This window comes from Andrena cerasifolii, chromosome 1 (genome assembly GCF_050908995.1).
Source record: "Andrena cerasifolii isolate SP2316 chromosome 1, iyAndCera1_principal, whole genome shotgun sequence".
NCBI lineage: Eukaryota > Metazoa > Arthropoda > Insecta > Hymenoptera > Andrenidae > Andrena > Andrena cerasifolii.
In genome coordinates this window covers 27,094,876-27,116,213 of record NC_135118.1, presented here as the reverse complement: position 1 = coordinate 27,116,213, position 21,338 = coordinate 27,094,876, and the positions used below count along the sequence as shown (strand labels likewise).

Genomic DNA, 21,338 nt, shown 5'->3' with positions numbered 1-21,338 from the left:
AGGCAAGACAGTTACGATCCTCTGAACCTTAGTCACCCCTTGAAGCTGGGAACGAGGGGCGAACCAGTCGTAGTTGCTGGTGGCGGAAGCGAAGGGGCGCGCAAAGGTTCCCGGATGAAGGGCAAAAGGGATCACACCGTGGGGGCTGGCTGAGCCCTGGACTGACGAGGGTCTGCTCGAGACCCCATAGCCACCCCCTCTGCCCCCAGGGTTAACCGATACCGGCAATTATCAACGCGTCTTGGTCACCGTGATCCTCCCTTCTCGAAGAAGAGGCACACACAGGGTGAGTCCTCATCAACGATTAATCGACCAACCCCCGCGACGCTCACGAGCTTGTTCCTCGTGTCAGGAAATATTAACCCTTAATACATCATCTACGTTTCTTTAACCGTACAATATTAAATGTTTCCCAAATTGATTGTAAAAGATAGAAAAATTATAAACCTCTATAACGATATCTAGCGATGCTCTAGAAATCGCCATCTGTAAATTAAAATTTACTGCACGATTGTTTACAGAATAAATTAACCTACACCTCTGCACTTTCAAATAATCCTGCAGATCGGAAAGCAGAGGCTCTCGCGCATTGGAATATTATATTCCCACTATTTCCGAAGAAACGTACTAATGAATTTCCCACTGTTAATAACATTCCATGGAAAATTGTTCCACTTTTCGCGGGGCACAATGGGACGCGCCCGGCATCCTGTCTTTCAGACGCGCTCAGCGCACGTGAAATTGGTGTAGGGGGTGCGAGCTCTTTTATGCTGCGCCGTTTGTCTCGGTAGGTGCCCCATTCCGTGCAATTAGACAGACGAGAGGTAACATTACCCACGGTCGCATAAAGCGTTCCGTTCTCCGTCCGTAGGGCGTTCGCGAAAGTGTCGCAGCCGATACTTCTCTTGCCTTTAATTGCCCTGCTTCTGGATCGCCGGAAGACTTATCTTTGCGATCTCCTCTTGTTCTCGAGTGTCGAGTATCATCCTCGAGGCGTACGCGAGGTTAAATTGCCCGTAAGAGGTGGCTGTAATTGTTCCTGCAGAAAACTTTTTCAATACTCCAAACAGATAGAGGTGTTTCTTAAATTCGACAAATAGATGGGTGTATTTTGAATAGTTGTATGTAAGAAAGAAGGAGTGTGACATATTTTAATTTGAGGTGGATACTAAAGAGGGTAGGAATGGAAACCTCCGCATAGAGAGCAGAGTTGTGCAGAATTACAATTGAATTACTCCATGAATTATAATAACAAAATAATTCAATTACATCGTATTCAGTTACATTGTGATTCGTAATTCAGATCTCGCATTCAATTAAAATACATCGCAATTCGTAATTGCAATTGTAATTGCATAGTACAATGTAATTGAATTATAATTACGAATTACGAGGGAACCAAACTGAGAAGTAATAAGAGGTGGGAAAGAAATATGTAGGCAAAGGTTTCGAACAGAAAAAAATTATTATGAGTGCTGAATATGGTATTATTCATAACTTTATAGTATATAAAAAGAAATAAACTCCTTTGTTACATTTTTTCCACTTTTTTCACTCACTTCTTCAGAGGTTTGAACTGTAATTTAATTGCATTGTATTTCAATTACATTGCAATTCAATTACACGCACCATTGCAGTAATTAGGAATTGAATTAATTGAAAAGTTTGAATTATGTAATTGAGTTACAACGTAATTGAATTACTATGTAATTTAAATACAATGTAATTAAATTAATTTAAATACAATGTAATTAAATTACGTAATTCAATTGGCACAACTGTGATAGAGAACATCACTGAGGCTGATCGTTGGGTTCCCAATTACTGAGCTTTTATTAATTTTTTTTTATATTTGTCATTTAATTTTTACTACAATGTTTCCCAACATTTTTTAAGTCGCGATCTCTTTTTATAATATTTAAATAACCTACGATCGCGCCCCCCATATCAAATAACGTAAATTTAATGAGGTAAACAAAACACGTTAAAAATATGTATTTCAGAATATAATTCTAACTTAATACCTATTGCACTCGAACCTCGATAACTCGAATCTCAAGGGAAGGAAAAAATCTTCGAATTATTGAGATTTCGACTTACCGAGTTTTCAGGTTATACAGGTGTTTACACTGGAGTCGCTGGGAATGAAGAAAATTTTTTACTTATAGAGGTTTTCAAGTTATCAAGGTTCGACTGTATTAAAAATCAAATCCAAAAAACCGTGGCGACCTCCCACAAAACACTTCGCGACCCATTTAGAGGTCCCACCGGTTGGGAATCATTGTTTCAGTAGATTGAACTGTGATTAATATCCTTAAGCTTATCTCCACCTAATTAGCAGCACTTCAAATTGATTTTAGAATCTTAATCTCTAGACTGAAATTAAAAGCTGTACTCGTCGCTCTAATTGCAATCCTTTCATTTTGTACAGTAAGCAGCACATTTCTACGTTCACTTGGATTGTTCGACTCAGTTGACTCGGTGCAACTCATACGTAGTTGATCCCGCGAGAACCGCCCCCTTAATTTCGAAATACCCCGTGCAAGTGTCCCGTGGCGCCGGGCCTGGCTCAGCGGAGCGTGCACGATCGAACGCAAGCCCTGCGAGCCTTAAAAGGGCTAACCAGCGTCGCGCGCCCTGGCAAACAGCACGTTGTCGGCATGCGCGTCACCTCGTTTTGTCAAACATCAATTACCAGGGTAAACAAGGCGGGATGGTGCTCTACCGACAAACATTAAATACACGCGCCGCCCTCGTACACGCTGACACAACATCCGACGTGTGATGAACCGATCGAACGCGAGACCACGTTCGTTTAACGATTAGGAGCCCGGCGAAGCGTGACAGAAAACTGACGAGACTGGGTACCAGATTAGGAATTATCGAGAAGGTGGCACGGTGTAACGAAACGGATCAGATGGAAGTAGAGATACGATGGAAACTTGAGGGACAGAGATTCAATTCTGCGGGGGAATGAAAGTGATATTAATCGTTATACTAAATACTTATCAACTAACATAAAGGTGTTTGAATCAGAGAACTATGAAAATAAGGCCGATAGTAGAATCCAAAGATATTCGTTGAATAGCTCCTTCTAATTGCTCCAAAATAAAACAGCTTTGATAGAGTAGAACTTCACCACGGTTGCAATTTCTTAGCAAATATATTCCTCCTCGATCTTCATCCAGACCCCCAATCACCCAAATTCTGCATCACCAGACCCAGACTCCCTCCCTCCCAATCGAAGCACGGCTTCGTTAGCTCTCCGTTCCCTGGCGCATCCCTCTCAGTCGCAGAGAACGTGGCGAACCATCTCCGCGGGCTCCAAGCAGCGATTCCACCAGGCTAGGGGGATTTCCCCTTTTGTCAGGGGCTGGGGAAAGTTGGGTAGAATTATAGCCAGGTACCTACCCCGTGTACGTGTGCGGAGGCCCGACACGGAATGACCCGACTTGAAATCTAAGTAGCTCGAGCATGATCCCCAGAGCCGCAGATACGGCGGCTAGATAGACTCGACCCTCAAGCCTGTAGCGGAGGGCTTGTGGAGAGGGCGGAAGACCAGAGGGATGCTGGGATACCGAGGGGTGCATCCGGGATCTCGGAGGGTGGCGAATCGTGGGGCGGTCGGTCGTCATGGATACGTTCCCGGCTAACCCCCTAACCGCTCCTCCTCCCTCGTCATCCGCGTTTTCGCGACTACGCCGCCATCATCGACCCACCATCTTGCACGGGGACCCAGACCGCGATCTCTGTCAACATTTTTCGGCCGCGGCAGCGTCGCCGAGCGGCCCTCGCGAGTCGGTATGACGACTCGCGATCGATGGGAATATTCTTCGGAGGGAACGAGGATTGGGAGCTGCGGAGTTCCTATTCCATTTTCTGGGGCGAAACTTCGATGGGGGTGGCTTTCTGCGTTCGTGTAGACTTTGGATTTTGGTAGATTGAGTTTGATGAGGGAGACGAGTTGGTAGTTTACGTGGTGATTGGTTTGCTGGAAATGGAAGAGTTGCGGAGTTTCTGTTCCATTTTCTGGGACCATTCTTCGATTCAGAGTTTTCATGGGTATAGGTAGGGTTTTGATTCTGGGAGCTTGAGTTTGGTGGAGGAGTCGAGTTGGTATTTTTTTGCTGATGGGTTTGCTTGAAATGAAAGCTTTGGGGAACTTCTGTTCCTCGATTATCCTTTGACTTGGGTGTTTCTGTAGATTCAGATAGGATAGTGTTTCTAATGGTATGGCGTTGATTAGTGTTCCTGATTTCTCCATATTTTTTGTTTCTCCAGACATCAGAAATGAGATCATATTTCTTGAGAATTCTCGAGAATTCTCGAGAAATTGAAGAAAATATTGCAAAAATTATATTTTCGGAATAATGTTGATAATATTTATCAAAAACACAAGAAAACTTTAACTAAATGATTATTCCTGTCTAATTTATACAAAACTTGTGTATAGAAAAAATAGATATTAAATATAATTGGTAAATTTATTTATTTAATACAAAATTTGTACAAAGCGAAACATTACTTTTTGGTTTTAAAATTTGTTTTTAAATAGCACAATGTGTCTAATGTAGTGTCAGCGAATCTATTTTTTTTGTGGCAAAATCTGTTACTGTTATATTTTGACGTTTTATATATAGCTATCTTGGCTGTTAAATTAAAAAATGCGTCTTTTGAATTTTTTCGAGCGGCTCAAAAGAACCGAGAAACTCGAGTTTCTTTCAAGCGGCTCGAATATACTTGGAGCAGATCGAAAATTTCGAGCAGACCGACTGTGTCGAGTAGCTTGAAGCTTGAAGCTTGAACTTTTCGGGCAATACGAATGTTTCCAATATTTTAGGTTACGTTTATCTACGGGAATAATGGTTCTGAATAAGTAATGTGAATAAATAAAATGTAAGCTATAAATGGAAATATTTTGTAACTTTTGAAAATAAGCACTAAATTCAAATCTTTCTTTTTTTCTTCATTTTTTTGTGTATTTATGAACGTATTCATACCCTTTTTTATGTTATCTTTCTTTTCTTCTTACTTTTTTCTTCGTAACCTAAAATGTTTGAAACATTCGTATTCCCCGAAACGTTGAAGCCTCAAGCTTCAAGCTACTCGACACAGTCGGTCTGCCGGAAAAAATTCAATCTTCTCGATTCTTCCGAGCCGCTCGAAAAAATTCGAGCTACTCTGTTTTATCGAGCCGCTGGTTCTTTCGAGCCACTCGCTTTTTCCGAGTACTCGAACAGCCTTAATACCTTGCTTTCACTTCACTCTGTCGACGTTTCCATGAATCCACCCACATCCCATTTCCTCATCTCTAAAAATTAAACCACCACGCTACGTCCAAAAACTACCAAACACATCCCTCTGCAATAACAAACTCCTCGCCACTATAAACAATATCTATACCACCCCGTTGTTGCTTTCCACCGTGTCGCCATAAAAATTAGTCGAGCACTACATCCTCTCTCTCCACAAAACTGCGCTCCTACCCCCTACACCCTCCCGCCCGAAGCAGAGAAGATGGAGAACGTTCGAGCGCGTAAAGTTTTCGCGGAACGAACTACCGATAAATTTCCTAGGAGGCGAGCAGGATATTGGTGTGGCCGTGGAGAGCAGTCGACGACCGTTTTGCTCAGTTGGCAGCGGTGCAACCCTCGTGCAACGCACCCCCGTCGATGCAACCGTGCCTCGACCGCCCTCCCCCCTCCGCCCTGCTCCCCCAACCCAGTTGGCGCGGAGGGGCGTGGGCGGTAGATAACGTGATTTACACTGGCTGGGTAATTAATGTCCCCTGGCGACCGGCGCTTTAAAAAAACAATCGGAAATCGGCGACAACGAAGAGCAACAGTCAGGCTGCCGGTATCGCGGCCGGTGCGGCCTGACAAATTATCGCGCCCGAGATTTTCCTTTATTTTCCCCCCGGCTTTCCTCTCCTCTCTATCGGGAGAGCTCGGCGAGGTGCATCTTGGGACGCGAGCCGAATTCAGTGGTCGATTGACGAATCCTGTTGGAAGCCGAGGGATTCAATCCGCGGATTTTGTTTTCGATATTTATTTATTAATCATATTGGTTTAGTTGATGGCAGAGTCGGGCGTTAATTAAATAAAACATTATTTAAATAACGGATCGAATAAAAGTTACCTTAACTTTAGATAACTACACAATTCTTTTATTTGGCTACAGTCAAAGTTAAAGCTGAAAAATTTATTCGACGATTCAAAAAATGAACTTCATTCGGCGAGCGATGTTAACACGGTTCAAATTTTTTCAACAACATGGCAAATAACTTTTTCCACTTTTATTCGTTACTCGAAATTTCTATTTAAATACAAAATTCGCCCATCTCTGGTCGACGCGCGATTTTTTTACTTTCTTTTTTAATAAAAGTGGCTCTCCGTTTCCGCCAGCTGCGATGGTTCTGGGTTCGCAAAACATTTGCTAATTTTTGTATCGCTTTGGGGGTGTTGAATTCCTCGGGAACGTTCGGATTTTTGGAGAATAGCGACGGGTGGGTGGGGTTTGAAGATCGTGGATAAATCGCTGTGGAATAAAATTTAGCTGCTTAGCTGTCTGAGCGTACGCGCTTGCCTGAATGACTCCCATATTTCTCGGTGCACACTCTACTTAGCGTGATACGGTCAAGCGTGCGTTAATCACCCTCGGAGAGCAACGTGAGAAAAGTGCTGAAATTATTCCGCACGCCCACGCAAAGCACGGAGGTACGAATGTTCGATTAGATCGAACTTGTGAAAGCCGTGAGAAAAGTAGTGACTCAGTGTATACGCCCCTAGAACGCGATCGCGTTAACCTTTTTGGACGCAGTCGAAGGGCTCCCGCGAAGCAATGCGAGAGCAGCAGGGGTAGGAAGTTGCCGGAGAAAATAGCGAATGAATCAGAGGAGAATTTCCATTTAAATAATCACTGGTACGAAGCTTCATCTCCATAACGACCGCCTCTGCTCGGTACCACTCGCTGCGACACGAGCTTGCGCGTAATCGAGTCGCATGTGCTTTTCCACGCGTACTTGCGTGATCCGCGATTAACATATAAAACATCGCTCCGCCGTGTAACTTGTCCGAGTTTGACGCGTGCCTAACGCTGGCTTGCCTTGCAGCTGTGACAAGGAAACTTTTTCTTTAAACCTGAAGTAGCTGCGACAGGGGATCACGCGACAAAGTAATCGAGTGTAGGTGCGTACAGTTACTTATGGGGTTGTTTATATAAATTCTCGTTTTGTTTTATTTGTGGCATCAGTTGCCTGCTTTCTGCAACGCTGAGGATCTTTGAATATGAGAGTCTTCTGTGGATCGGGATAGGCAGCTTGGGTATATTCACTTGGCAGGGGAACGCTGGTGGTTTGAAACTGATAGAACAAAAAGGAAGGGTGTGAATATATTACAAATCTCAATTGCGAAATCCACAAGTGCCGCGTATGAAGAGGACGTCGCACAGTGGTTTGAATAGAGGAAAAAAGTCAGCTTTTGAATGTTAAGTACACAGAATTTTTTCAATACAATTCCATAGTGGGATAGTTGAAGCACCAGAACCAACAAGAATTTTCTGTAAATACCATTAATTTGTAAGGAAATCATAGTATGAAAGTTGGGGAGTAGAACACCTGCAATTTTGAGTTACAAACGCACTATCTTTCAAGTAGAATTTCAACTATCTGTAAATTAAAAAGAAAAACGCAATTTTGTAATTTGATTATGTTCATGCTGAACATATATATTACATGAATTAAGTCAATGACAACCTCGTTGATTTCAGTAGGACATAAGTGGAACAAATAGGTATTTTTAACAGTAGAATCGAAGTTTAATTAGACATAACTTTTTCGCGACAGCTAGCGTCAAGGTAAGACTTAATACTAGTGGTGCATTATACCTTTAAGTACATAATCAAACAGGTTTCAGCTGCGTAAACCTGCGGCTTTGGTGTAGGGAGCATTTTTTCTATAACTTTTACCAGTAAGTATTTGGAGTATCTTCCCTTCGTTTTTTATAATATCGAAAAATGTTTTAGATAAAAGTTGAATACTTTCTGGGAGGCTGTAATTTAATGTAATTAGTTTTTTATATGTGGACGCATAAAGGGCATATGTATGAAGGTCGCCGATGTTTTGTTAAACGGAACCATATATTTTTGAATACATTACTGGATTATTCAGTTCATCATTTTCTATTACAAAGTATTAACTTGTGTCGGAAAACTATTAGTTTAGGAGATATTTTAATTTAATCATTAATATTGACACACAAATATCTCCTATACTAAGGAGATATTTTGTTTTTATCAATTTTGACTTCATATTTGTAATCAGCGACCTCAAAAACCCCGGGATACCAAGTTTTGTATTAATTGAAGGTTTCACATTGATGCTACTATATTTTTTCCTTGATACGGGGATTTCGGACCACTGTGCGTCGCACAGTGGGACAAAACGACCCGACGGCGATCAAAAATCTATAACTTTGGTTCTGGTCTAGATATTTTAATGAGATTTGGCTCAATCTAACCGCAAATTTATGGGTTTTAAGGGGTAAACTGTGTTTTCACGGACTTCTCAATATATCTTAGGCCCGATTAGATATCACCTCAGTTTTTGCGTATAAAGGTTTCCCACACAAATGCTTAAAAACTAATTTCAGGATTTTGCCCTAATCAACCCCTAAGGGGTAAACTGTGTTTTCATGGAGTCCTTAATATCTCTTAGGCCCGATTAGATATCAACTTGGTTCTTACTCACAAAGATTATCCACGCAAATGCCTAAAAACTAATTTCAAGAATTTTCCTTAACCAACCCCTAAGGGGGTGAATGTATTTTTACGGATTCCTGAAAATCTCTTAAGCCCGATTAGATATCAACTCGGTTTTTACTTCGAAAGGTTTCCCACACAAATGCCTAAAAACTATTTTCAGGATTTTGCCCTAATCAACCCCTAAGGGGTAAACTGTGTTTTCACGGACTTCTCAATATATCTTAGGCCCGATTAGATATCAACTCAGTTTTTGCGTATAAAGGTTTCCCACACAAATGCCTAAAAACTAATTTCAGGATTTTGCCCTAATCAACCCCTAAGAGGTAAACTGTGTTTTCACGGAGTCCTTAATATCTCTTAGGCCCGAAGCGAAGCACGAGGTATTTTGCTAGTACCTTATACAACACATATTTTGGGGGACTTTAAATACCTGATAGGACCCATTCTTTTGACAAATAAACTAATTTATAAGACACCATTTTTTGGAGACCTGAAATACCTCATACGACACATACTCATTACCTACTCAAATACCACAAACGCTATGTATTATTAAAGGCTTCAAGCACCTCGCGTGACACATACAATCGACGTCCCCAAATGCTATAAAACACATACTGTTAGTGGACTCACCGGTGATGGATGCGGTGGGCGAAATGGCGGATGGATTGGCACGTGGCGGCGGCGAGAAAGCTCCGGACAAGTACCCGCCGCGGTCGGCGAGCGCCTGCTTCGCCTTGTCGACGCTCTCCTTGAGCCTTTGGAAGGTGCTACCGCAGGTGAGGCCGCGGTACGGCCAGTTCTCCTGCTTGACACCGGCCGCGGTTACACCAGCGGCCGCGGCCGCGGCTCCTGCCCCGGAGGCTCCCTTTAATTCGAGCGCACCTGCGTACGAACAGCTAGCGCTGTCGTACATCACCAAAGAGCCCCTGAAAATCACCACCAGCCAATATTCAGAGTAGCCAATCTTCGGGATTCCTCAAACAATAATGTTAAATTCGCTGGATTGGATTAGAGGAAAGTGAGAAAGGGGGTGAAGCGTGGACCGCAATCAGGTGTTCAGGTGACTTCCTTCGCGAAGTCTTAACCTCGATATTCACCCTGATTCGAATGAGTATGAAGCGGATATGACCTGCAGCTAAGAATGAATGTTTCTTAAGGGGATATTACGCCCAAAAATTCGATTTTTTTTATTTTCTAATAGTTTGGGGTTATGAAAATATATCCCTAAAATATTAAGGTGAAATAAGTGGACATGACCTGCGCTACGGCGTGTAAAACTTTCAAAATAATGCATTGCAAAAATTTGTGTTGATAGCTCAAACGCTACTAAATATGCGTGGAAAACCCCTGCCCTGTAGGTGCGATCGGTTTTTCAGAATTAATTTCCAAATATCACCTTCAAAAACGAGTGTCTAAGGTGTAATACCCCCTTAAGGGGAGGTTCTATAATTAATTACAGGAAAACTACGACAGATCATTTAATGGGACACTCAACGGCCCTAAAAATTACAAATTTTCAAATTTTTTAAAGTGTTAGAGGTTTCTCTATTCCACAGAAATATTTTTTTAAAATAAAAAAGTTTCAATCGAATTGGATAATAACTCTTCGAGATATTTGTCCCACCGATTTGAAGAAAACTGTTTCGAGAAAAACACGTTTAACGGTTTCCACCAATTGGGGAGTCAAGTCCACAAATCGTTTCTTTCACAACCCCTTGAGTTTCGCTCTGGGTGGGTGTTCTAAGCGATAGTGGAGTCTCCAGTGCGCATTCGCATATAGAATTTCTTTTCGCAAAGAAAACTAAAAAATCTTTACTTTTTTTTTTACTAAAAATGAAGATTTATTAATTAGAAGATACAAATAAATAAATATACATCATCAAGCCCCGCATTCCTCGCGTGCCCACTGAAAGCAGCGAATACATTGGGTCTACTTTTCATTGTACTTATTTTTATTATTACCATCGCAAAATAAGCATTTCATCGTCGTCATCGTCATTATCAACTTCATCTATGTTACTCGGTACGTTCCATATTACGTACACACATGTTCCGACAAGAAATTAAGAATTACACTAAGAAGAAAGTAACTTTATTGGCAAACTATTATTGAATAATCAAGAACACACGTATTTAATGATAAATTATATCAAAATAATACTTTATAACATACCTTCGCTACAATATTTAACTGTTTGATCCCCTCTCAGAAACTTTTACACCCCGCGAAAAATATAAACAATTCTCTTTCAATAATGGATGCCCGACTGATACTCAATTTCCAGTATCATCGTCTATTGTATCTAGGGATCTACTTTGTATACACGATTGCCTGAAGCGTTCGTTATTTCGTTATCGAAATTTTACGAAGTTCCATATTACGTGCCGTTCCATATTACCTGCCTTTACCCTACAGTAGCAAACAGCGAGGGTAGGAAGTAAATGTGGGCGAAGGGAGAAAGCAAAGGAAAGTGGATAAGTCCTGTAAAGTTGGGCGAAGGAAATAGCAGAGGATTAAAAGTAAACACCTAAGAGAAGTAAGTAAAAAAGTCAATTTGAATGGGAAATATATAAATAAGTATTAAGAGAAGGAAAATAGAAGCAGAATAAACACGAAGGTAACCAATAGCATCGAGGAAAGAGGACATGATCTGCGAATCAATCCCTGCTGAAGCTATTCAAGGATTAAAGGTCTTATCTCGAATTAAATGTAGGTCCGCAATGAATAGCCATTCTATCTCGCGTATGGAGAATTTCATTTGCGTGGTTCATGGACAGGAAGATATCGATTCGCTGTTCGAAATTAACAATTGACAATGTGAAAATGATACTACTACTTCGTTGGGAGAGATTGTAACGTAGAGTTACAGCAGATATTCAAATTTAAAGACCCTGTCGTACAGCTTCGGATTACGCTTGAACTGTGTCAACCATCGGCAGTTTTCACCAGAGCGGTGGATCACAAAGGGAAGAACGCAATCCGTAGACAATGAACGGCGTTAACAGAGTAAGTGTGAGTTACTTGAAACTCTTGACAGCACTTGCGTACAGTAGGCAGTGTCGTTAAGGATCATTAAAGGACCCTTGAAGCATCCGGTAAAGTCACGATCGAATTAAATCGAATGAGCATGTGCGCAAGACAGCATCTTGCTTATGAATGCATTACGGTGGGGGAGTTGGCGCGTTATGCACCACATGCAACACGAAACACACCACTAACCAACTGAAAATAAACCACCCTTCGTAATTCAAAATCTCTGCAATTCTATATTCAATAAAACCAATAGGGAGCTAAAACTAAGAATATTAAAATTAAATGGCAGCAATTCTTCAATTGAACAATTTGAATCTTCCACAAACGTTCCCCAAACACCGATGATCTTTTAAGGGCATCCGTCGGTCGAAAAATTGAAATTTTTTTTGCGTAACAACATCTCAAAAATGTCTAGTTAAAATTTTTGATCGAAATTCCTAACGGTGCAGATTTTATAGGCAGTTTAGGGGGATCAACAGTGCGACGGCCTTAAAAATAGGTGTTCTTTGAAGATGGATTGTGACGCAGGTATAATAGACAGAAATGTGATTTTTCTTTTAATTAATAATACATTTATTAGTCTATAAAAAGAATCGATCTTTGTTTTAATCGAATAAATGCGTGGAAAATAGGGCGCTCGCAGGCAAGTCCCCGTCACATTTTAAATACGTTTTTCTCGAAATAATTTTTCACGCACTATCGCCACGATAAAAAATGCAATTCTTCACCGAATCTAAAAATTCAAACGGGGTTCTACTCGTAATTATACTGTCCTTCGCGCTACCATCTATTGCGATTTTTCGTAGCCTCAATTTTTTTTACGAAATATTTTTGTGCAAAAAAACACATGTTTCAGGGACCCTATCGTTTAAACATTTAGCAATAATCGCCTAGTTATTTCTTAACACTGCCCGAGGGTACCGTAACTAACACACATGTGCAATTAAGGAATCTCTTTGGTTTTTTGATTTTGGATGATCCTGTCTAAAGTTATCGTGGCGACAGTGCAGGCCAGTTTTTTTTACAACGATGCAGCACGCAATGCATATCAGAGGCAGGGGTGGGCAAAAATGAAATAAAAAAATTGTTGTTTACTCTAAATTTGTAGTAGAATAAAATGCAGAAAGTTTTAGACCGATACTTTGTATACTTTTTTCTAGAAAAAATCACAAAAGTCACCTATACTTTCGCGCGATTTGACCGGGGCACAGTGGTACATAATGACATTTTTTGTTCAAATCACCCTACAGGTCGTAATTTTTCAAAAAATTGACGACTATTTTATTTAAATTCTTTGCAATTAAATTCTCTATCCATCTGTCCGGCCGAAATTTTGAATTTCGTTGCTGATTTCTTTATATTTAGCAAATTATACAGCACTTTTCGAAGATCAGTATCTGTGAGCTTTTCTGGCCGTCTGTTCCGAATTTAAAGTCAGATTTTCGAAACTGAAGGTGGTGAATCCACTATGACCAATATTGGCTTTTCTGACTCAATATTGATGCGCAGGATTTTTAATATTTTTAAACACGTACATAAACAAAAAGTCACAGATTTGCTTCCAGAAGCACAAAAAAAAAATCAGCAACGAAATTCAAAATTTCGGCCGGACAGCTCGATGGAGAATTTAATTGCAAAGAATTAAAAAAAAAATCGTCAAGTTTTCTGAAAAATTCCGACCTGTAGGGTGATTTGAACAAAAAATGTCATCATGTACCACTGTGCGGGAGATGCCCTTAAAGATCTCGACCCCTCAAGATTATTTACTCTGAAACCACTGCAATATTCAATCTGCCAAATATCCCACCACAGTGCCTATCGCCAACTAGGCCCAGCTCCCGCCCAGAATCCCGCATTCGAGCGGAGGAAGAGCAGCGAGGAGATAGCGCGGAATTAACGAGCAGGAGGCAGATTACGCGCGCGTAACAACCAGGAGCGCGTAATCGATCTGTCGTAATTCAGCTGGCCGTCTTCCACCGCTGATCTAAATTCCATCGACGCGCCCGCCGTCTTATCCCCCGCCCCTATCGATCGCCGCGACAGTGATAGGCGCGATGCAATCGATGATATCGTCCGTCGATGCAATTTCTCCAACGAGTCCCCGCAACCTCTCCGCATCCCAGCGGACCCGCTGATCCTTCTACGCGCCAAGGCAGCGACGAAATCTCTCGCTTCCTATCGCGTTACGTAAACGATTTTCCCGAGGCGGAAGCGGACAATGACCAGCCGCGCGCGGAAGACGCAGGCAGGCCGCGGCTGCTCCCGCTAACATTTTTACCTGCTGCTGTCGCTGCGACGATTTCCACGGTGAAACGCGAGCTGCAGGCCGAACACGCCGATCATCGATCCTCCTGGCTCAAGCGCGATCTTTATATCACCCCGAAGTGGCGGCCCACCTCACGCAGCCCCCGGCATCTCGGCCGCGTTACTCGCTCGGGACAAAAGCAAACGGCGACGAATGCACGCCGGCTGGCAGATACGCGGATGTCCACCGTGTATCGAGGTCAATTTAATCACGTTCACAAAACTGTCACATAATCACGGTGCACCTCCGGCGGCCGGCAAGCGCACGGTTTCCGCGTCCCGTCCACGAGACCCCCGCGCTAAATGGCCCTCTCTCGCCGCGGACCACCGCGATTTCCACAATTGCCTTTCTATTTAAAACCCACTGCAATTATCCTCCACCCCGCTGGGCACGATAACGAGCCGTTCCTCGACGGTATCTTGATAGCAGCACACCAACGACACCAAGCCTCCCTCGTCCGAGATCCCACGGCGCGCCTTTTTAGACAAGCGTTTAGCGCTAGCGTAGGCTCTCTCCGAACCCCTTTTCATGGACCACTCTGCTCTCGATCTTCTTCCAAAGCAGATGCCGCGAATGGTCGAGGAAATCTCGAGTCTCTGCTTTTATCCGTCACCTTCCTTTCACAAGCTACCGATCCAAGTCCTCGCGCACTTTGCGCTCCTCTTCCAAGCTCGTCTCCTCAGGCTGGATCGTTGGAGATGCTCGATGGTAGAGGAGCTCGTGTCGTCGATCATTGTTTGTTGCTTTAGCGTGCCGAGTGATTGCCAGCGGATAGCTGTCGCGGAGGAGCGGGGGTAGCTGGGATCCGCTGGGGCCCAGCACGAAATCGTCCCTGGTGGCCGCGACGGGCGTGGAGCAGCGATGGTCGGTTACCCAGAAGAGGCTGGACCCGGTATCAAGAAGAAGGTACTGCGGGCAGGTTGTCTCGCGCAACTGCGGCCGCCGCGGCCAGCAAATTGCCTGCTTCCGGGCCTCATTACATCACTCTGTTACTCTGTTAACGCTCGCCGGAAACCCCTCTGCCTACCTCGTCTAAACTCTCTCGCATGTACCTACACACACTATTTAAATGCGCCGCCGCGGACGACGTGGCCGAAGGGGGGAGAGAGCGACTGTCGCGATGGATCTTTTCGTGGTTTTCGGTCGCAGCGACGTGGAATCGCTCGGCGAGGCTCGTTCGCCATGGAGCGGGCCTGATGGGGGTTGTTGGGTGGGGTTGGGTTAGGTGTTTGGTTTGTTTCGACTGTCGAGCGAGTGGCAGGATTGCTGGGCTCTTTGAGGTGTTTGGTAATGCTTAAGGGGTCGTGCTCAGTCAGGAGGCCGAAGAAAGGGTGGTCTTTGGAAATTTTTTACTCAAAAGCTGTAACACATTTCTCAAAAAATCTTCTTTCCTCTTAAGGACTGCATCTAGTACTGTGCATCGTTAATTCTGAAACTTTGTGAATATGTAGGGGATTACCTCCTGATTACAACGCAATTTTTGTTTGCTGCCCAAATTCTCTCGAATGCGGTGAAATTAACCACTGACAATTCGGCTATTTTCCGATTTTCTGTTACTGTGAGAGATAGAAAAATAGTTTCAAGACAAAAGTTACTTCTTTTAATTACATCTAGCATTTGGTAAAAAAATATATTTTACGGTTCACGAGTTATAACACAAAGTAGGAAAATAACCAGATTTTCAGGCGTCAATTACACCCGCATAGAGTGGATTTGGGCAGCAAAGAAAAATTGCGTTGTAATCAGGAGGAAATTCCCTATATATTCACAAAGTTTCAGAATTTTTCAAATCTCCGAGTTTGAGATGTTCCCTTGTTAGTGCACAAATATTGTACGTCGATTTTTAGCGTTTTCGAGAATAACAGGTTTAAACGTACAATGATAGATGCATAAAATTCAGAGGCTTGCAATGAATAAAAATATTACTTTTCACAAACTTATGAATTAAATATAATTGTGACTATTATACAACATAAAGAAACAGTCAAGAACTATTTGCTGCATATAAAAACTCAAATTTCACAAAAAGTGGACATACAATGTTTCTGCACTCAAGCATCGAAAGTATTGATGTAAGGGGAGGGGGAAATAAATTGTCAGAAAAATCTTCTTTTGTAATCGTGAATGCGTTTCCAAGTTTACGAAGAACGCTGTCGCCTCCCATGGGTTATTAATGGCCCGTGACACAACTCTCTGTTTTCTGTGAAAATGAGAAAATTGCTGCATTTTCTAAGTGTAAATTATATTATAGATGCATTGGATGATGTCTGACACACGGTTGAAGGCAGACTTTAAGGGGACTAGGCCGCCAGAAACTCGATTTTTTTTTGTTGCATTTTTTATATTAAAATTCACAAAATTAAGGATTTTACAGTCGAAAAGGTTGAGCGCGTCATAAACCGTTTCTGCGCACACGCAGGTAGACTAATTCCTCTTTCGAAACTTTAAACGCGTTTTTCTCGGAATCATATTTCCTCTTCGATTTGCAGTGATTGCGAAAAAACGGAGGTACAAATCGATTTGAAAAAAAATTCACATATGTGAAACATGTCTAGTTACGACCTGAACCTAAGAATAAGTCTGTGAGAAATCCTATTTTGACAAAAAAAAAATAATAAAATAGCTCTTCCCTGGCAAAAAATCACATTGCTTTAAAATTTGTCGTTTTACAACAGCTATACTTATAATATTGATTTTTTTCTTTTTTAATAGGTTCAGGGCAAAGTATCAGTTTCAGAGGATATTTCACAATTCAATTTCTTACGGCCAGAATCACTGCAAAATTACAGCGGCTCCTGGCAAAACACCTATATGAGCCGTTTATTTTGAAAGTGGCCTAAGTCCACTTGTCAATTGTTTTTTGTTGACTGTAGTAACGTGTGCAACTTGTGTTAATATTAAAAATTTATATACAAAAAATGTTTAAATATAAATGGACTTAGGTCGCTTTCAAAATAAACGGCTCACATATTAGGCAACTGTAGCGCTGTCATACATATGTATATATTATTCAAATAATTTTTTTACTGTTTATATTATTAACAAACATCACCCGAAAGTACTAGTCACAATTTGTATTCATCTCCTTCTAATTAATTCGCAAAAAATACTTGATTTTCGAGCGATCTGACTGCCTAGTCCCCTTAAGTAGAATGAGACGATTATCAGATTCCTTCGCAAGTGTATTGCCATAAGTAGAAAAGGAAAGCTACTGTCAGACAATGCTCCTCTCCGAACACTGAAAATTTGAGAAGACTTCCGAGGCTTCCACGAGTCACCCATTATTCGCAATATAAAGAAAATCAAACGCTGTACCAGAAGCCAAGTTTCCTTGCATAATTCATATGTGAAACGAAGATAAGACCGAAACGAAGAAAGAATATCCCCAATAAGATCCCCGCAAATTCAATTTGCCCCGCCAGAAACACGAACCGTCCTAACATTTTATCAGCGCCGGCTCATCAAACCAGCCACAGCGGAAGTGCAAGTGCAGCGGCAAAAGGAAAGACAGCGTATTAATCACCAAACACGATCACGACCCATCCTCCGTGCACGACAGAGCCCATCAAGCACGCAAAGAGGAAAAAGACGGCGAAATCGCTGATATTACCTCAACGAGGCGCTCTTCCTCTGAAAACAGGAATATCTTTAGCGAGAAAAATGCTGGTACAAGCCGACGGGAGGATCCCACGGGGAGCAACAAAAGGAGGAATATAATAGGATGGATATAAATCTCGATGCTTCCCATCGAACCGCCTGCACGCTCAGCAAAAACACGGGTACGAGAGTGATCGAGGAGGAGGGAAATGAATTTAAGAAACCGTGATTACGACCGATTACAGCGTCCGTTGCGCGGGGGCGCAGGGGGAGGCGCGGGAGATTTACGAGGCGTTAAAAAAAAAAAAAAACGGGAATGAATAACGACAATGTAGAGCGCGCGGGGCTGCAATAAAAGTGCGGGGCGGAAAAAATTGCGAGCGCGGACGGTAATTTAGCGTTGAGGATACGTCCCGGCGTGGTTAATTCGCGAAACATGCGTGTGGACAGGTGAGAATACTGTGCCCGCCGTGTGCGCCGTAGGTGTGAGTCTGCGGGACGCGTGGCGAGAGAAGGGACAATAATAACAGAGCCTGTTTTTATTCCGCGGTTATTGGAAAGTTGGTCACGAGGTGATAAATGGTTGAGGAGCACTCTAAATCGGCGGAGTTGTTTTTCAGGGATGGTAATGCCGGGCTTGATCGGGGGAGAATTGTGGAATTGTATGGGCATTAGTATTTAACGGAGATAGCAGCCCACCCCGAGTGGCGGATGCAGGGACCATTTTTACCTATTCTAAATATCGAGCTGCGTGGCGTTATTCCTTGGAGATGATAAGAATTTTAGATCGCAGCAAGTGGACGCTTAGAGCGAACGCTTGTTATGAGGCGTGAATAAAATTATGAGGCAACAGGGATTCTGAGGCAGCGTGTAGTTGCGGATGGTGTAATGGTAACTATGGAGCAGCAGGTCTTTAGCGGTGATTAAATTATGGATGTGGGGCACGATTCTATTTGTGATAATGGTCCGTTGGTAGTGAGGAAATTGGTGTGATTCCAAGTCAGTGTATACCTAGCTGGAGATTGTTATGGCGATAGGTGTGGACACTGGATCTTTAGTGGTAATTAAATTGTCGATGGAATGATTGATGCTGGATGGGGATCTTGAGGGTGCTTTGTGATAGATCACTGTTTATGGTAGGAGTGCTTTGGAACCTGTATTTTTCTTCGTTAACTCGAGACTAGTAAATAATTCTATGGAGGTGACGTTAAATTTCCTGTTGCTGGGACTATGTACAGTGTTGTGCAACTTCTACTACGGGGCATTATTGTGTCATTATCGTGCATGGAACAATGAGTGTTTGAAGAGTAGGGCGAAGGACCCAATTACTGACACCTAACCAATTACTGTCACCTTAAGCTATTTTACTTAAAGTAACGAATAAATAAACGTTGTAAAGTCATGCAGAAAAAGAATTATGTAATTCAACTTAGACTCTATACACTATAATTTATTTATTCGTTATTTTAAGTAAAATAGTTTAAGGTGACAGTAATTGGTTAGATGTCAGTAATTGGGTCCTTTACCCTATATGTGCTAATTAGTACAGGTGTAATTTGAGTAGAAAGTGTTTGTCTTGTGTGATAGTTAGTAGGAAATTACACTTTTATGTCTCAAAATACATTTTCGGACTTTTGCTACTGAACCTAGATTTTGATAATTAGTCCATGTGCCAGGAAGTATAAATTCAAGGTTTTGGAGACTTTACCAACATTCTGTTTATGGATTTCTTAATAGAGTAGGTACCTACCTAATTTACTCCTATGTATCTTTACCTTTTCAGTTTTCAAACTCTCATTTATAAATGAAATTTTGACACTGGTTTTTCTATTTTATTACTTTTCTGCAATCAGCTTGATGCTCAATTATTATAAACAAAATACTAATACCCATTTTGCAAGCCTATATAATTCTTGTCCTACAGTCATCTACGCCCTCAAACTCGACGTCCACGCTAAACTCTTCACCAAACCAAAACCATACAATCTCGCCCATAACAAATCCCAATGAATCCAGCAAACAGAACAACCAGCCACGAAATCTACAATCTGCGCCTTTCGCACACCCTCAAAATCACCCCCAAGCACCATTCCACCGCTCCAAAATCATCCTGCAGTCAATTTTACCCAAAACCCTCCACCCTCCACCCTTCACCACGCACGTGATCCACTGTCATTTATATCCCAGCATGCTGTCCCATCTCACCCACACAAAAGACCAACAGCATTTTATTACATACACTACCGGAGAAATGTTTGGAAGCACTCTGTAAACTGTGGTAAGCAATGGCTCTTATCCTCAAACAAACATAACTAACCTTTCTGCTGCAGAAGATATTAAAATACATAAAAATACAAATCACTACAACCCTCACTAACTTCGACAAAAAAATATCTCTCATACGATCGGTAACTGCTTCCAGCTTTCCACCATTCTACCTATCTCTCAACCCAGATAACACACCTCTCTATCCTCCTCACTGCACGCCTAAAAACAACCTCCCCAAACTAACTACCCAAAGAACTGAAACTTACCGTCAATGCGGGGTCCTGCGTGGCGCCTTATCCACCACTGTCAGATCCAGTTCGTCGATCGTGCGGAGACTCCTCAGTGGCGGTTCACCACCTCCACCCCTGTCACTTCGTTCAACCTCTCCGTGAACTGCTTTCCGGGTGCCGTCTCTGGGATCGCGGTTGCGTCTCGCGGTGAACAGACCGGTCGCAGGGCCACGTTACCAGCAGCCCCCCCGTTCGAAAACAAACGTCGCGACCGCGGTGGTTCTCGTTTGCGCACGGCGGTGGAACACGTCGGTACCGACGGGCGATCGTGGATCGCCGGTTTATCCAGGATTACGGACGGGGATGTATAACGAGCGTGTCGGCGCGTGGACCACCGTGGCGAACTCGGCCGCGATGCGACGGACGCACATTTGGCAGCGCCGTTATCAGTCGCGGTCCGACGATTGGCTGTGTATCGGAGCCTGCGCCGGGACGCCGCGAGAGAGGGTGGAGATGGCGGCGGCGGAGGAGGTAGCAGGGCTGGTCGCTAACCCCCATCCAGGGGGTTCGTGCTCCGGGACGTAGCGTCTCCTTAGAGGCGGGATCATCCACCAGGGTGGATCTTTCCTCTCTCCCTGCGCTGTCACCCTTCTCTCCGCCACCCCCTTCCTCCATCTCCTATCGCGCCTCTATCTCCCTTTTTCCACCGCCGCCTATCCTGCTTTCATAGCCTGCGCTTCCCAACATCTCCGCGTGTCTCTGTCCACGTCCCTCTATCGCACATTTTCCACCCTCCGCTTACCCTGTATCTCGCTCTATCTAAGCGTGCGAGGGTGGTTCGTCTTTCTTTCGTTTTTCTCCTTCTGCCCTTCGGCACTATCGTTTCCCCAGTATCTCTCGCTGTCTTTCTCTTTCCGCGTGTGTTTTCCTACGCAGTCCTCTGTCTACCTCCCCTTTCCTTCCCTCCCCGGCCTGCTATCTCGACTCCTCTGCCTGTCCACCTATTCCCTGTTTCCCCGTTTTCCCTCTTTTTCCGCGGCCTCTTTCGCCGCGTTTCCCTCGCGCGCACCGTCACTCTGTCGCGCCGACTGGCGATGCCTGTCTCTTCCTGTTGCGTTTACGCCTCGAGTCTTCGGGCATC

The 21,338-nt window shown here is 43.1% G+C and overlaps 2 protein-coding genes across 5 annotated transcripts in view; one reads left to right on the top strand and one right to left on the bottom strand.

The window, feature by feature from the left end:
* Nucleotides 1–302, top strand: part of LOC143373859 (uncharacterized) — a 42,902-nt gene extending 42,600 nt beyond the window's left edge. The window contains exon 2 of the mRNA XM_076821478.1: nt 1–302. Within this exon, the coding sequence (XP_076677593.1) occupies nt 1–153 (153 nt within the window). The 3' untranslated portion in view covers nt 154–302.
* Nucleotides 1–20,417, bottom strand: part of Ets65a (DNA-binding protein D-ETS-3) — an 88,320-nt gene extending 67,903 nt beyond the window's left edge. For 3 of the 4 annotated variants that reach the window (XR_013086546.1, XM_076821432.1, XM_076821444.1), the window contains exons 1-2: nt 14,076–15,022; nt 9,394–9,689 (exon numbers count right to left, since the gene is read on the bottom strand). Coding sequence is in view for 3 of the 4 variants with exons in the window: in XM_076821432.1 (XP_076677547.1) it covers nt 9,394–9,689; nt 14,076–14,140 (361 nt within the window). In the remaining variant the exon portion in view is untranslated. Of the gene's footprint in view, nt 1–9,393; nt 9,690–14,075; nt 15,023–20,233 lie in introns of those variants that run through there. The other variant, XM_076821454.1, reaches the window with a different exon arrangement.
* Nucleotides 20,418–21,338: the final 921 nt, after the last annotated feature.